Below are 15,254 nucleotides of genomic sequence, written 5' to 3' on the forward strand. Positions count from 1 at the left end.
GTACAGTTATAGGCAGGGAATCTTTGTGAGGTTGAGGCCAGCCTTGTGTGTGTTGGGGGGGCGGGGGGGGGGGGGGGGACAGAGACAGAGTACCAGGGTAGACAGGACTACAAAGTGAAACCATATCTCAAGAGAAAAAAAAAAAAAGGAAAAGCAAGGCAAGACAAAGAGAAGAGAAATACTGTGCAGGGGCTGGAGAGATGGCTCAGTGGTTAAGAGCACTGACTAGATGAGTACACCTACAATGTACTCACATATATGAAACAAATAAATCTAAAAAACCACACACATATAAAAGAAATACTGTGCCAAGCCAGTAATCAGCATGATAATATTCTCAATAATGAAATGTGACTGATAAAGGAAATTGAATTCCTTTCATTCATTTAAATTAATATAAAGTTTAACAGTCACTTGTGGCTACTTGAGCAGCACAAATACAGGAAATGCTGTCCTAATTGCCCAGAGAACCTCCTCTCACTCTAGAGAATAAAATGTATTTTAAGAAGGGCAAGAGGAGACAGCGTCTGTTGAGGGTGAAAAAAGGGCGAGTGGAGGAAGCTGGGATACGAACTGCAGACTACCTAAACAAGCTGGAACTGGAAAGCTCTGGGATTGCACTGCAAGGCTCTAAGACTGGTTACAGACTGCTTTACCTCTTATGTGCACATAACAAACACTGACTGACAACAGGTGAATCTTACCAGTTCCCCTGAATGTTACCTTAGTGCGTAGTTCAAGACCTATCCAACAGAATGTTCTGAGCCAACCATCTAGCAATCCAAATAGTAACTCAAAGATTCTCTTCATATCTGTATCCTGTTTTTCTATGACATACTAAATGGCAAAAGCGAGAAATAATTATTTAGGTAGGATCAAAAAACTTAACATGAGAGACTGGGTGTGATGGCACATGCCTGTAATCCCAGAACATGGGAGGGAGAGGCACAAAGATCAGGAATTAATTCAAAGGTCATCTTCAGGACAGCCTAGGCTTGATGAGACTACACCTCAAAACTAAACACCAGGGGCTGGGGATTTAGCTCAGTGGTAGAGCGCTTACCTAGGAAGCGCAAGGCCCTGGGTTCGGTCCCCAGCTCCGAAAAAAAGAACCAAAAAAAAAAAAACAAAAAAAACAAAAAAAAACTAAACACCAATCTATGGTAGCAAAGAAATGTGTAAGGAATAACTCAAAGAAAAATCCTCTGTAAAACTTGATCTTCTTGTACTTTCAAATTCTCTACATGGAACTGAAATTATAGCTCAGTGTCAGTGCCTTAGCCAAGCACATACAGAGCTCTGGGTTCAATCCCCAGGCCCAAAACAGACAAATTAGACAGACAGAGAAATCTGCACGAACATATATCACAATAACCAAAATAAGCTTTTAAAACTTTTAACTTTTTAACTTGCGGGGCATGGTGGCACTCCATAACCCCAGCACTCAGGAGGTGGAGGCACGGAATCTCTTGAGTTAGAAGCCGGCCTGGTCTACAGAGTGAGTTCCAGGAGCCAGAACTACTCAGAGAGAGACCCTGTCTTGGAAAACATAGAAATAAGTAACTTTTTCGGAGCTGGGGACCCAACCCAGGGCCTTGCGCTTCCTAGGCAAGCGCTCTACCACTGAGCTAAATCCCCAACCCAAATAAGTAACTTTTAACTTTAAGAATTTTACTTAAGCTGCTCTTGTGTTGAGTGCAGACTTCATCTCACAGTGACCTAGAAAAACAATTCTACCTTTGTTTCCTGGATACTAAAGTAACTTGTTCATCATTTAACTGTAGCAGCTTCCCTACATCAGCAAATGCATTTCAAACCCATCATCTAACATGGCTGAAAGAGAAAATACAAACCTTTTGGTGAAGGAAAACTGTTTTCTGTGCCTTTCCCCACAGGCGTTGCAGGCAAGGAGAGCGAAGCCTGGACGGCAGAATCCATCTTCTCACAGTCCAGAGTTGGAGAGCTGGGAGCAGACTTTCGGGTCACTTCCTGTTGCCGTTCCCGAACTGCTAGCTCTTGCCTTAAATCTGCAAAATGTTGCAAACAAAAGCAGGAATCCTCATTAGAGAGAGCAACTATATCCTGGCTCAAGTCCCAACCAAAACACTGTAAGACATTCCTCCTAAGTTACAGTTTCTCAAAACAAGCTTCTATTCTAAAAATGTTTATCTCTGGAAAAAAATGTGAACTTCCCTAGAATTTAAAAATGTGGGATAGTGAGATGGCTTAGTAGCTTAAGGCATTTGTTACCAAGCCTGACAGCCTGAGCTCCATCCCCAAGACAGACATGGTAGACTGAGAAACAAACCCTATGAGATATCCTCTGACTTCCACATCTGTACAGTGGCACGCACACACGCATACACACAGTAAACATAATTTTTAAAAAAATAATTTTAAACTGCTATAACCTCTCAGAGAACAATATTATGCCCAAAGGCAGAAAGAAATTGAGCAGTGAGAGCTGGAGACGGCTTTTCCGCTAGACAAGTTCAGTTCCTAATCCATGTCAGACAGATGCCTCTAACTCTAGCTTCAGGGGATCTAACACCCTCTTCTGGCCTCTGCAGACACCTGCACATAAGTGGCATGCACATACATAAAATAATGTCTTTAAATAAAAAAAAAAAAAAGGGCTGGAGAGATGGCTCAGTGGTTAAGAGCACTGATTGCTCTTCTAGAGGTCCTGAGTTCAAATCCCAGCAACCACATGGTAGCTCACAACCATCTGTAAATGGGATCCAATGCCCTCTTCTGGTGTGTCTGAAGAGAGCTAAAGTGTACTCATATACAATAAATAAATAAATCTTTAAAAAAAAAAAAAAAAAGAGGACACAAAGTAGAACTCATAGTGAAACTAAATAACACAAAATATTCCTAAACAACTTCTCATGTGTATATATATATATATATATATATATATATATATATATATGTATATGAGATATATATGTATATATATATGTGTGTGTGTGTGTATTGCATATGTCACAGATTACTACGAAAAACCAATGAAGATTTTAAGTTTTATATTTTTTTTAATTATTATTTTGTTTAAACAAAGTCTCACTATGTAGTTCTGGTAGGCCTGGAGTTCTCTATGTAGATGAGGCTGGCCTCAAACTTACAAAGATCCAATTGTCTTTGCTTTCAGAGTACCTGGATTAAAGGCATGCACTACTACACCTCAGATTTTTTTTAAACTACCACTATGAAATCCTTTTTCAATACTGAATTTTTAATGTTTTAAATTATATAATGACCCTGAAAAATATCTTATGTTAAAAGAAAAAGGATAAAAAGAAGCAGATCTCTGAGAAATTTAAAGCCAGCCTTGTCTACATAGAGAGTCCCAGGACAACCAGGGCTATGCAAAAAGACTCTATTTCAGGAAAAGAAAAACAGGCCAGGCAGCGGTGGTTCATGTCTTTAATTAAGACCAGCACTTGGGAGACAGATGCAAACGGACCTCTGTGAGTTTGGGGCCAGCCTGAGCTACAGAAGAAGTTCCAAGACAGCCAGGGCTACACAGAAAAACTGTCTTGAAAAAACAAAAAAGAAAAAAAGAAAAAGGAAAAACAAAACAAAGGATACGAAGTTACTCTACTTTTGAGATCAAAAACGTCAAAACAGGATTACAGACTGACACGTGCAACCTATATCCACAACAGCCTTGTTCACAGGAACTAAAGACGCAAGCCGCCCAATGCCCATTCACAGAGGAGAAGAAATGATGGAGTGGAGTTCTTAATCCATTTTCTGTAAGAAGGGGGAATGAACAAATTCTCAAAAGCTGTACTTTGAACTCCACACTCATGCAGGCAGGCACAGACATCACTCACACACACACACACACACACACACACACACACACACACACACACACACATTTAAAAAATTTTGTAAACAAAAAAAAAATCCAGTCACAACAACATAAACAAACCTTGAAGACACTAAAGTTAAATCAACCAGTCACATAAACAATAATAAATATTTTAAAACCATCTCGGTATGGTGGCACAGTTTTAATTTTTAATTCCAGCACTTGAGAGGTTAGAGGCAGGGAGATCTCTGATTTGGAGGCCAGTATGATCTACATAGTGAGATCTAGGCCAGCCAGGGCTATACAGTTGAGACCTAGTCTCAAAAAACAGGATAGACAAGAGATTAAATTTGTAATGTTTTGTTTTGTTTTGGGGTTCTTTTGCTGTTGTTGTTGTTGTTTTGTTTTGTTTTGTTTTGTTTTGTTTTTACTGCAATTAAAATAAGTAAGATGCTGGGGGAAAAACTCAGGGATAGAGCACTTGCCTAGCAGGCACTAAGTCCCACCACCTCAAAACAAATGATGAGACGAACAAAAAACAAGACTGGGGATGGAGCCCAGAGGTGTGGTGCTTGCCTGTCATATACAAGGCCCTGTGTTCACTCCTACTACTGTGAAACAAGACCTATAAATAAACAATACCAAGATAATAACTTATATATTACAAAAATTAAAACAATTCTTCAGGGGCTAGAGAGGTAGCTCAGCACATAAAAAGCACTCACTGCTCTTCCAAAGGACTAGGGGTTTGGTTCCCAGCACCCATGTGCTAGCTCACAATTATCTCTAACTCCAGTTGCAGGGATCTGATGCCCTCCTCTAGCTCCTGAGAGCACCAAGCATTCAAACAGTACACAAGCATGCAGCCAAAACACTCTTTACACATAAAACAAACCTTTTAAAACCTATAACTTAAAAAGAACTGTTCAGGGGTTGGGGATTTAGCTCAGTGGTAGAGCGCTTGCCTAGCAAGTGGAAGGCCCTGGGTTCGGTCCCCAGCTCCGAAAAAAAGAAAAAAAGAAAAAAAGAAAAAAATAAATAAATAAAAAGAACTGTTCAGATGATTACAGCGCCCTCATGAAAAAGAAAATAAAAGGCACTGAAAATCTATAGAGAGAGATGACATAGTTGAACACACCTTCTGTAGAACTTCCCTCTCTTCTCAGCACAATGAGACTCAGAGTATTATAGCGGAAACAAGAGAAGGGACAGTAAATGCTCCCTGCTGCTGAGCCATCACCTCTCCAGACCCAAACCTGCTCTAAAAAATTTGTGATGCCAAGGTTACAGAGGTGACTCAGAGGTTAAGAGCACTGACTGCTCTTCCAGAGGTTCTGAGTTCAATTCCCAGCAACCACATGGTGGCTCACAACCATCTATGATGAGGTCTGGTGCCCTCTTCTGGCCTGCAGGCACACAAACAGGCAGAATGCTGTATACAAAATAAATTTATAAAAAAAAATTGTGATGCCATGTATATTCCCCATATTAAGCAGAAAAAAAAAAAAGAGAAATATATGTGTCTATTTTCATCTGGAAAGAAGGAGGAAATTATGTAAGAAGTCAGAAATTATATAAGGGAAAATATACAGACATATACAACCATAAAAAATGAACTAAATATATCAAATTACTAGTGGGCTTTCCTTCTTTATAATATTCTCAATTGGGGTTGGGGATTTAGCTCAGTGGTAGAGCACTTGCCTAGCAAGCGCAAGGCCCTGGGTTCGGTCCCCAGCTCCGGAAAAAAATAAAATAAAATAATATTCTCAATTGTACTGTGTTTCTGAGGAGAAAGAAGTTTTAAACAAAGTGTGTACTAGTTACACGTATAATATGTAAACAGATTGATATATATATATATAAAATGATATGTATATAAAATGAAGTTATTTAAATACAATCAATAAATAAAAAAATCCCAACTGAGTGCAGTATGACACTGAAAAAGCTCAAACTCTGTGCCTCCTTTTTCTCATCTATAATATGGAGGTCACAGCTACTTCTTAGTGCTGATGATATGGGTATGAAATAAATTGCCAGGTTAAACGCACTTTGGCACAGTGACTGAAAGAAATTTAAAGGCATATAAAACTAGAACTTCAGAGAAACTGAAGGCTGGAAACAGCTTGGAAGCAGAGTGCTTACCCAGCATGCTCAAGACCCTGTGATCCTAGCACCATCAAAAGGCTTAGTCCTTGACTTACTCAGGGACCAGGCAATGGATAAATACTTGCCAAGTTATAAAGCTTACTTACCTCTTGCTTCATCCTTTAACCTCTGTACTGAGACCAACAAAGATTCCTTTTCATCAAGTTCACTTTCTAAAAATGCATTTCGTTCAATGGCCTGATTTAGCCTTTGTTCAAAGTCTTCCAGTGAAACTATTGTTGCCCTTTAAAACAAAATTATTTGAAGCCCATGAATTAAACAGCATGTACAAACAGCTAGTACAAAAGAAAATCAGTTTATCTCCTGCCATTCTTAACCAAGTCAACCTGACCCAATTTGGAGAATGATCTCACTCCATTCAGCAAAAATTAACACATACTTACTCTTGTAGCCTCCCATTCCCTGGTTATCTGCTACAGAAATAAAATTCTCCAACCTAAAGTTACAACTCAGAATACCAATTCCAACCTTTTTTTTTTCCTATGGGGACACTGTAGCTATCTTTATACACACCAGAAGAGGGCACAGGATCCCATTACAGATGTTTGTGAGCCACTCTGTAGTTGCTGGGAATTGAATTCAAACCTCTGGAAAAGCAGTCAGCACTTCTTGATGAGGTTTCTCAAGCCCTAAAACAGTCTCTTAATAAAATACTTCAAAAACCTTCCTGGGGTTGGGGATTTAGCTCAGCGGTACAGCGCTTGCCTATCGAGCACAAGGCCCTGGGTTCAGTTCCCAGCTCTGAAAAAAAGAAAAAAAGAAAAAAAAAAAAAAAACCTTCCTGCTCTGAAGCCTCTTCACTGTCTCTCTGCCTAGTTAACTTTTCTTCTTTGCAGACTGGGCCCCAACTTGTAAAAAGGCTTTCTCGGGGCTGGGGATTTAGCTCAGTGGTAGAGCGCTTACCTAGGAAGCGCAAGGCCCTGGGTTCGGTCCCCAGCTCCGAAAAAAAGAAAAGAAAAAAGAAAAAAAAAGAAAAAGAAAAAGTAACAGACACTCTGGAGGCAGAACAGGCAGATCTCTGAGTTCGAGATCCACCTAACTCAGTCTCCCATGTACTGGGATTCAAGGTGAGTACTACCAAGCCTGGCCTATTGTTTTGTTCCATTTCCTTTAAATCCACTGAGTCACAAAGGACGTAAGACGCTGAAGGAGAAATGGGTTGCTGATGGGTGAAAACTTAGCTGACAACTGGCTATGCTCATAGAGTGCACAGCACCCCTTACCGTTTTGCTCGCTCCAGGTCATCATTGGCCTGCTCCAGCTCTCTCACATACTTATGCAGTTGCTCCTTAATGGCCCGGGTCTGACTTAAATCATCTTCTAACACTGAGACCTGCTTATAGCTCTGTGCATACTGATGCTCTAGTTTCTCCTGAAAGAAAAGGTGCAGAGAAGGATGTGTGATTAATACGTAATCATCTATTAATAAAGGAATTTCCCAAATTAAAGGAGAAAAAAAGGTGAGAGGACTTTACCACAATCTGAGTTGATTGTACCCCCTCCTTAAACTACACGGACAAAACCATTCTAAATCCTTAATTCATATAAAACGAATATAGTAACAATTCTCTCAGAAAAAAAATGATCTTACTGAAAAATAAAATAATAGAATCCTTTCCTCAAAATCTAAACCTGGGGACTGGAGAGATGAAGTTAAGAGGAAGTGATGCTCTTGCAAAGCCCAGAGGCTGATGGCCTGCACTCATGTCAAGTGGTCCACAAACACCTGTAACCCCAGCTCTAAGAGATTCAATCAATGCTCTTTTCTAGACTCTGTGGGTACTGAACTCACATGGCATAGCCACAGAGACACATAACTTTAAAATTAAGTCTTTAAAAAGAAAACCTAAACATGATGGGGCAACCTCTAGGTTTGCAAAATGAGTGCAAAATCCATTCAGAGTTCAAAACCCCTACTCTTTTCCTGACCTCCTCCCAGCTCCCAACACATACTCCCTCTCAACAGAAATACTTTCAGGGCCCCAGGGGCCCTCAAATCACTAGGTCATTGATATTACTCTTGGTTACCCAACAGAACTTGATATTAAAACCCAGTATTGAAGACACAGCACATACTGGCTATAGGACATACAAGGTAGAGCTGAACTAAACAACTTTCACAATGCCAGAAGATGGCATACAGGCTGCTGGTATTACCCAGCAGAGCACCCTACATGCACTAGTACTGACCTACCAGGTTAGATGTGCCCACTAATGCAATAACAGTATCTAGGTTACAGGAGTAACCAACCACTTTTGGATTGGATTTGAGGCCTGCCTCATGGAAGGAAATTCAGGGTTGGTATTGTAAACCAGGTCAAATGGTCTCAGGTCCATAGTAAGGTACCTGCTTGGAGTTTTTTTTTGCTAAACAATGTCTATCTGCCTAAACACATGTTTATACCCACAAATCAGCACTGCCTTCACCATTGGCCAGAGCTACAGACTGAGTGCTCAGCCCTACATGGGACATCTCTAACCCTACCAACACTATCCTATCCTACCAACAAGGCTCAGGAAACACCACAGAAGAGAAGGTGCAAAGAATGTAAGAACTAAAGGATGAGAAAGTTCTGTAAAATATTTAAAATGTTGTAACATGACCCTTACAATCACTACAACTATAGCTACCTACCTACACAATACCGATATAAGAGCAAGCTAACAAGATCAGCTAAACATTGGGGCTGGGGATTTAGCTCAGTGGTAGAGCGCTTACCTAGGAAGCGCAAGGCCCTGGGTTCGGTCCCCAGCTCCGAAAAAAAAAAAAAAAAGAACCAAAAAAAAAAAAAAAAAAAAAAAAGATCAGCTAAACATTACAACAGGCCGAAGTGTACTCAGTGGGCTACAGGAGAGAAGAAGACAAAGGCATATGGGACCATGCTGGAGGTAGCTGAGAGGAGGAGGAGGGAACTGGAGATGGATTGAATACACTGTTTATGTGAAATGGTCAAAGATAGAGAAGATATTCTATTTTATTTGAAAACATATTCTACTTCTAAAAAGAAGGAAATACTCTTAAGTCTCCAAGTCATGAATGTAGAGAAGAACTGAACCCAGGGTCATGTACATGCTAGACAAGCATGTCTATCAACCACTGACCCATCCCTGGAGTCTGACAACTCCTTTTTGAAGATTTCTAACCCAATTTAAATTCAAAACTCAAGAAGCTATGAATAATACCAAAAAGAGAGAAAAAAGGAATGCCATGTCATATAAATATAATTTTAAGGCAGTACACAATAAGGCAAGCAATTTGTCCAAACAAATAATCAAAAGCTTTAGAAAATACAGGAACTAAAATGTACTGAAGGACAGGCAGAAAACTGACTGCCATAAATTTCCCATGAGAAGTCCTAAACTCTGAACCATCTCTAGATTCTATTAAAAAAATTTTAAATCTATCAAACTTTTGAAATGGGGGGCTGGAGAGATGGTTCAGTGGTTAACAGCACTAACTGCTCTTTCAGAGGTCCTGAGTTCAAATCCCAGCAACCATATAGTGGCTCACAACCATCTGTAATGAGATCTGATGCCCTGTTCTAGTGAGCCTGAAGACAGCTAGAGTGTACAGAACAATTTTTTTTTAAAAATGTTTATATATATGATATATATACATACATGTATATATGTGTGTTAAACATATGTATACACACACACATATATTTTTGAGGGGTGCTTGATATTCTTAAGTACTACTTGGTTCGTACATTTCTCATTTGTAAAATATTACTATATTTCAAGCAATATATATAATATATTATTATTATGATTATACATATATATACACTCATGCTACAGCACATGTGTGGAGATCAGAAAACTAAAGAAAAAGTTTCTCTTCTTACAACATGTGGGGCCCAGAAATCAAACTCAGGTTGTAAGGCTTCCCCATGAAGCCACCTCGCTGGCCCTTTAATACCTGGACAGCACGGGCTCAGGGAAGGGGCTTCTGCAGTTACCTTTAACGCCTCCACTTCGTATTTCAGTCTTTGGTTATCAGCCTGCAGGTCTCTATTTCTTTGTTCAGCCTGTACTAACTGTGCCTCCAATTCTGCTTCTAATTCTCTGCTTCCTTCCTGGAATTCAACTAGCTCATCCCGAGCTTCCTGGAAGCTAAACAGAAGCAAAGTGGGAAAAACAAGTTAACAGTTGAGTCCTTTCACATAATTACATAGCAATTTAGTAATTTCTTACTGAAAATTAACATTCTCGTGAAATGTTAAACAGTAAAGAAAATGTCTTATATTTCTTATTGTACTATATGGAAGATTCAATAAAAATTAGTTATAAGCTTCCCCCAAAATATAAACCAGTAATTACAATATTTACAAAAAATAGTTCTACAGGACTCAAAACCATTAGCTTCTTCCTCCATAAAACTGAAAGAGGATGAATGTGTATTTGTACTGAAGTAACTTATATTGAGCATTATTTTCATTTCTAACCAGAAATCAACAACATACTCTAAAATCACAACTGCTGGTACAGAGTTAAGCATCACTCACTCTTACTACTAATTCAGAACCAGGGAGTCACTATGTTTCTCCATCTTTTTTACATAATGCACTAATACATTATAATATCTCAAACTAGCTTAAGTTAATATTTACATAATTTTTGAAATAACTGGTTTCCTCTATAATTCCATTACTTAATTTTCTCCATTTATTCTGAGAAGAGGTCCGCAGGCTTCCCAGCCTCTGGGGGAATCTGTAGCATTAGAAGAAGTGAAGAACCTCTACTGGACATAGAGTCTCTCCATCCCTGGCCTGATACGACCACAGGAAAAGAATAGTGGCATTTTATAGGGCTTTTTTTTTTTTTTTTATAACTCTGTCAACCAAAGGACTAAAGTGTATAAGAATCTGAGTAAGATCTCAAGGCTGGAGAGATGGCTCAGTGGTTAAGAGTACTTGCTACTCTTCAGGAGGACCAGGGTTCCATTCCCAGCAACCACATGGCAGCTCACAGTCCCAGGGGATCTAATGCCCTCTTCTGGTCTGTATGGTCATCAGACCTACACAATGTACACAGACATGCTTGCAGGCAAAATACCCATACACATAAGATAAAAACAAATCTCAAAAAAAAGTATAAGAAGGAAGTTTCATTAAGATTCATTGAGGCCGGGGTTGGGGATTTAGCTCAGTGGTAGAGCACTTGCCTAGCAAGCGCAAGGTCCTGGGTTCGGTCCCCAGCTCCGAAAAAAATAGAAAAAGAAGAAAAAAAAAAAAAGATTCATTGAGGCCAAAGAGCTATTTTCTTCCCAACTAAGTAAAATAATTTTCTAAAATACTCCATAGCTTGGAAGCTCAGCTCCCTCCCAATACTAATTAATGATGCACACCTGAAAAGACAGAAGTCTGTTTTAAGCACCTCAAATGAGCAAATGATGAGGGAGCCCCGGTACACACAGCAGGTCAAAGACAGCACAGCTAGTAACAAGTCACAAGAGGCAAGCCATCAGGAATCACAGGTGGCACTAAAGCTTCCTGATATTTCAAGCTGAACAATGTAAAGACTGGTGGTAATTTTATACTGTTTAAATACAAACATTGTTTAACTATGAAATGACAGTCCTAAACTCTGAATTTAGCCTTATGCTCCAAAATAAAAAATGTGCAAGCTGTATATACAGTATATTCCAAATCCCGCCCCTATTTTAATGTTTTCAAATACTACCTTTGCTTATACTTCAAGGAAAGTTCCTTCCAATAAGCAGTTTCTTCCTTTAAACTTGAAAAATCCGGTATATCTTCACCATCCATGATCAAGAAAGCCTGTGGTATTAAAGACAAAGAACCAGGATGTGAAGGAGAATGTGGCACAACATTTGGTAGTTTCAAAGGCTCTAGGAGTCACTGTCGCTTTCCTGTCACTTAGGCACATATTACCTCACTTGGGGACAACCAACATTGTGGATGAGGTCATGACAGGCGATGAGAACAGAGTCCTTTAATACAAAGGCAATGAGGCATTTTCAGCTATAGCACTGGGTGCTAGATAATCTGACCATAGAAATAACCTACATACAGTTCCAGCAGTTGGTTTATAGCCAACTGATCTTCAGGGAATCCAGTGACAGAGACAACATTAGACTATAACCATTCTACATGCTTTCCTGTTGTATAACTGCTTTACAACACCTGTAAAGGGTCTGAGAATGTGGCTTGGTTACTAAGATGCCTGTCTGATCCCTGGTACCATCTGCAATCTCAGCACTGAGGAAAGGGGTGGGTGTGCGGGGGCAGCTTACAGAAACTTTCAGCTATATAGAAAGTTCAAGGCCAGCCTGAATTACATGATATGCTGTCTCAAAAGAAAGTGGGAAGGAAAGGAGAGAAGAACAAAGAGAGGGATAGAGGGAGGGACACAAGCAAGCAAGCTGCTAAGTTCCTTCATGCCAAGTGAGACTACCACATCAGGCAAGACCCACATTCTCAGATCACACTTCTGAAAACATCCTCAGTCATCCTTCAATCAAATGGACTCCAAGTCCACTCATCTCCCACGGCAACAACCTGTATCTTCAGTTCTTCCCCAAGGAATTCACAGAGGAGGGATCTAGTTACTTGCTCTTGCCATGTCAATTGGCTAAAACTCCCAAACGATCACAGGACAGATACAGACACCAAGATGACCAGCCCACTCCGCTCTTCACTGCTTACCTTCTGTTCCAGCACCACATCCACACAAGAAGAGACAGTAACATCTACCTAATTAAACCACAATGTGTGCCACCAGTAAGGAAGAAACAACGATCCTAGAACATAAAAAAGCCTTGAAAACGGAAAGAGCTCCTATCCATAGCAAGAACTCCAGATTCAGATGTGCATAAAAGGCAAGAGAATGGTGTTTAGTGGGGATAAAACTACACATCATTTGAGATGCTGAGTTTAATTCTTTTGAGGCACTGTGCCAATGTTCCCTTAACCAAACCTTTGCTGTCACACTATCTATTATTATCTTGATATCTAATTAGTGAATCTTCCAGTTATCTTAAACTGCCAATCGCCCTGAATGTTCTTCCAAAGAGCTAGATTCTTGATACACATTGCATCCCTCCACGGCACTGAGTACAACAGATTGCTTAGAGAACACACCCAAGGCTGCAGTCATTCACCAAATACTAAGATATTATTAAGCACTAGGCATGTATATATTTACCAAATACACCATCCTCTAATCTGATTACGCTCTAGCACAGATTTGTCTGTATTGCTCTATTCTTAGAGATGTCTTTACAGCATGAAAGTACTTTAATGTTAACTATACAATGCTAGGAGTCCTGTTGAGGCTGGGTTCTAGGGTTCCAATTCTGCCATTAAATTACTTACACAGACTGCTTACTCTCTCAGGGCTTCAGTTGCTCCTTTGTTTCATCTAATAAACGTATGGACTAGACTGGGTGACTAAATATTTCAAGTATGTGTACTGATTAATAAATACTGGTTGGTTCTGTAATCCTGTCCCAGAAATTCCCACTTCCCTTGCCCAGATACAGAGATTACTGCATAACACATGGTCAGTAGTCAATGGGTAAGAATGGGCTCTTCAGAGCCAGAGGTGCTCCTTATTTCAAAGATCCAAAGTGTAGGCATCACTCCGTGGCATCACAAACTCTTCAGGGTTAATACTGAAGTCTCCTTAGGAAAGGAGTACATTTTAACAATCCAGATGAAGACAGAATCACAGGAAATATGTGATAGCATATATAGAGAGTTGATCCAACAATGCCTGTGTGTTCTCTAATGTTCTACATAGACTCTCCTCCCAAGGTGTCCTGAAAACTATGGATCTATACAAAAGAGGCCGTGAATAGTAAAAGCAGTAGCTGCTCTCCCAGAGACCAGGATTCGATTCCCAGTATTCATCTGCAATTTCAATTCGGGGGTCTCATGGTCTCTTCTTGTCTCTGTAGGCACCAGGCATGCAAGTGGTATACACACATACATGCAGGCAAAATACCCATATACACAAAACAGTTAAAAAATAGTCAAGTTAAAAAAAGAACCACAAAAAAAAAAAATAGTCAAGATAAAAGGCTGCAGAGCGGGGGTTGGGGATTTAGCTCAGTGGTAGAGCGCTTGCCTAGCAAATAAATTCAACCCTGCCCCCAAATTTAGATTATTTAAGCATTATCAACCATGTGTCAATGGACAGCTCAAATATTCAGTTTCTAATAAAAAAGCCAATAAACTATGTTTTAGTTATATTTTTTAGAATGTTATAAAAACCAAAGACGACACAAGAAGTAAAGCTCCTCTGCTACTGACATTGTCAGCCAAAGGAAACCAATGAAGGCGAAGTCTCACAAGTCAGTTCCTAAGGGCAAGATCTGTGCCTTATTTATAAATTCTTCCAAATCAGTTGAAATAAATGACCTGGAAGGCATAGGATGAAGAACATAGCAGTTGTAACCCAAGCCTGCAATGAAGTTCTGGGATAACACCTAGGCCAATAGCACAGAGTGGCTCAAATATAGAAACAGCTCTAGAAAAAAAGGGGGGACGGGGGTGGGGGGAGTCATACAGAATAGGTATTATGACTACAAGGCTGTTTAAGAAATTACAAAAGCGGGGCTGGGGATTTAGCTCAGTGGTAGAGCGCTTACCTAGGAAGCGCAAGGCCCTGGGTTCGGTCCCCAGCTCCGAAAAAAAGAACCAAAAAAAAAAAAAAGAAATTACAAAAGCCCTTACTCTTTTGTCAATTAGCAAAGCTTTAAGAACACTTTGTACTCTAACACACATTCCTCTCTCACAAATCTCTCTCTCTCTCTCTCTCTCTCTCTCTCTCTCTCTCTCTCTCTCTCACACACACACACACACACACACACACACACACACACACACACACACAGAACTCCTACCTAACTACCTCTGGAGTGAGATAATTTAAGACTATATATAAAAATTTTAACTCGGGCTGGAGAGATGGCTCAGAGGTTAAGAGCACTGTCTGCTCTTCCAGAGGTCCTGAGTTCAATTCCCAGCAACCATATGGTGGCTCACAACCATCTATAATCAGATCTGGTGCCCTCTTCTGACCTGCAGGCATACATGCAGGCAGAAAGCTATATGATGTAGTATACATAATAAATAAATATTTTTTAAAAATCTTAAAAAAAATTTAACTCATGACTTGAAATCTACTTTGTTTCATCTTTTTTAGAACTTTATTTGTATTTATTTCCTATGTGTGGACTTTTTGGTCTATGTATGAGTATAATGCCTGTTGAGGCTAAAAGAGGACATCA

General features: G+C 39.7%; 1 protein-coding gene across 12 annotated transcripts in view; it reads right to left on the reverse strand.

Annotated features, from left to right (window-relative positions):
* Ndel1 (nudE neurodevelopment protein 1-like 1) overlaps positions 1–15,254 on the reverse strand; it is a 69,832-nt gene that overhangs the window by 30,798 nt on the left and 23,780 nt on the right. For 9 of the 12 annotated variants that reach the window (XR_015630167.1, XM_087569586.1, XM_087569590.1 and 6 more), the window contains 5 exon segments: positions 11,681–11,778; positions 9,958–10,111; positions 7,219–7,367; positions 6,082–6,218; positions 1,854–2,027 (listed from right to left, as the gene is read on the reverse strand). Coding sequence is in view for 9 of the 12 variants with exons in the window: in XM_087569585.1 (XP_087425711.1) it covers positions 1,854–2,027; positions 6,082–6,218; positions 7,219–7,367; positions 9,958–10,111; positions 11,681–11,778 (712 nt within the window). In the remaining 3 variants the exon portion in view is untranslated. 12 annotated transcript variants of the gene reach the window in all.

This window comes from Rattus norvegicus, chromosome 10, assembly GCF_021556685.1.
Source record: "Rattus norvegicus strain SHRSP/BbbUtx chromosome 10, alternate assembly SHRSP_T2T, whole genome shotgun sequence".
Taxonomy (NCBI): domain Eukaryota; kingdom Metazoa; phylum Chordata; class Mammalia; order Rodentia; family Muridae; genus Rattus; species Rattus norvegicus.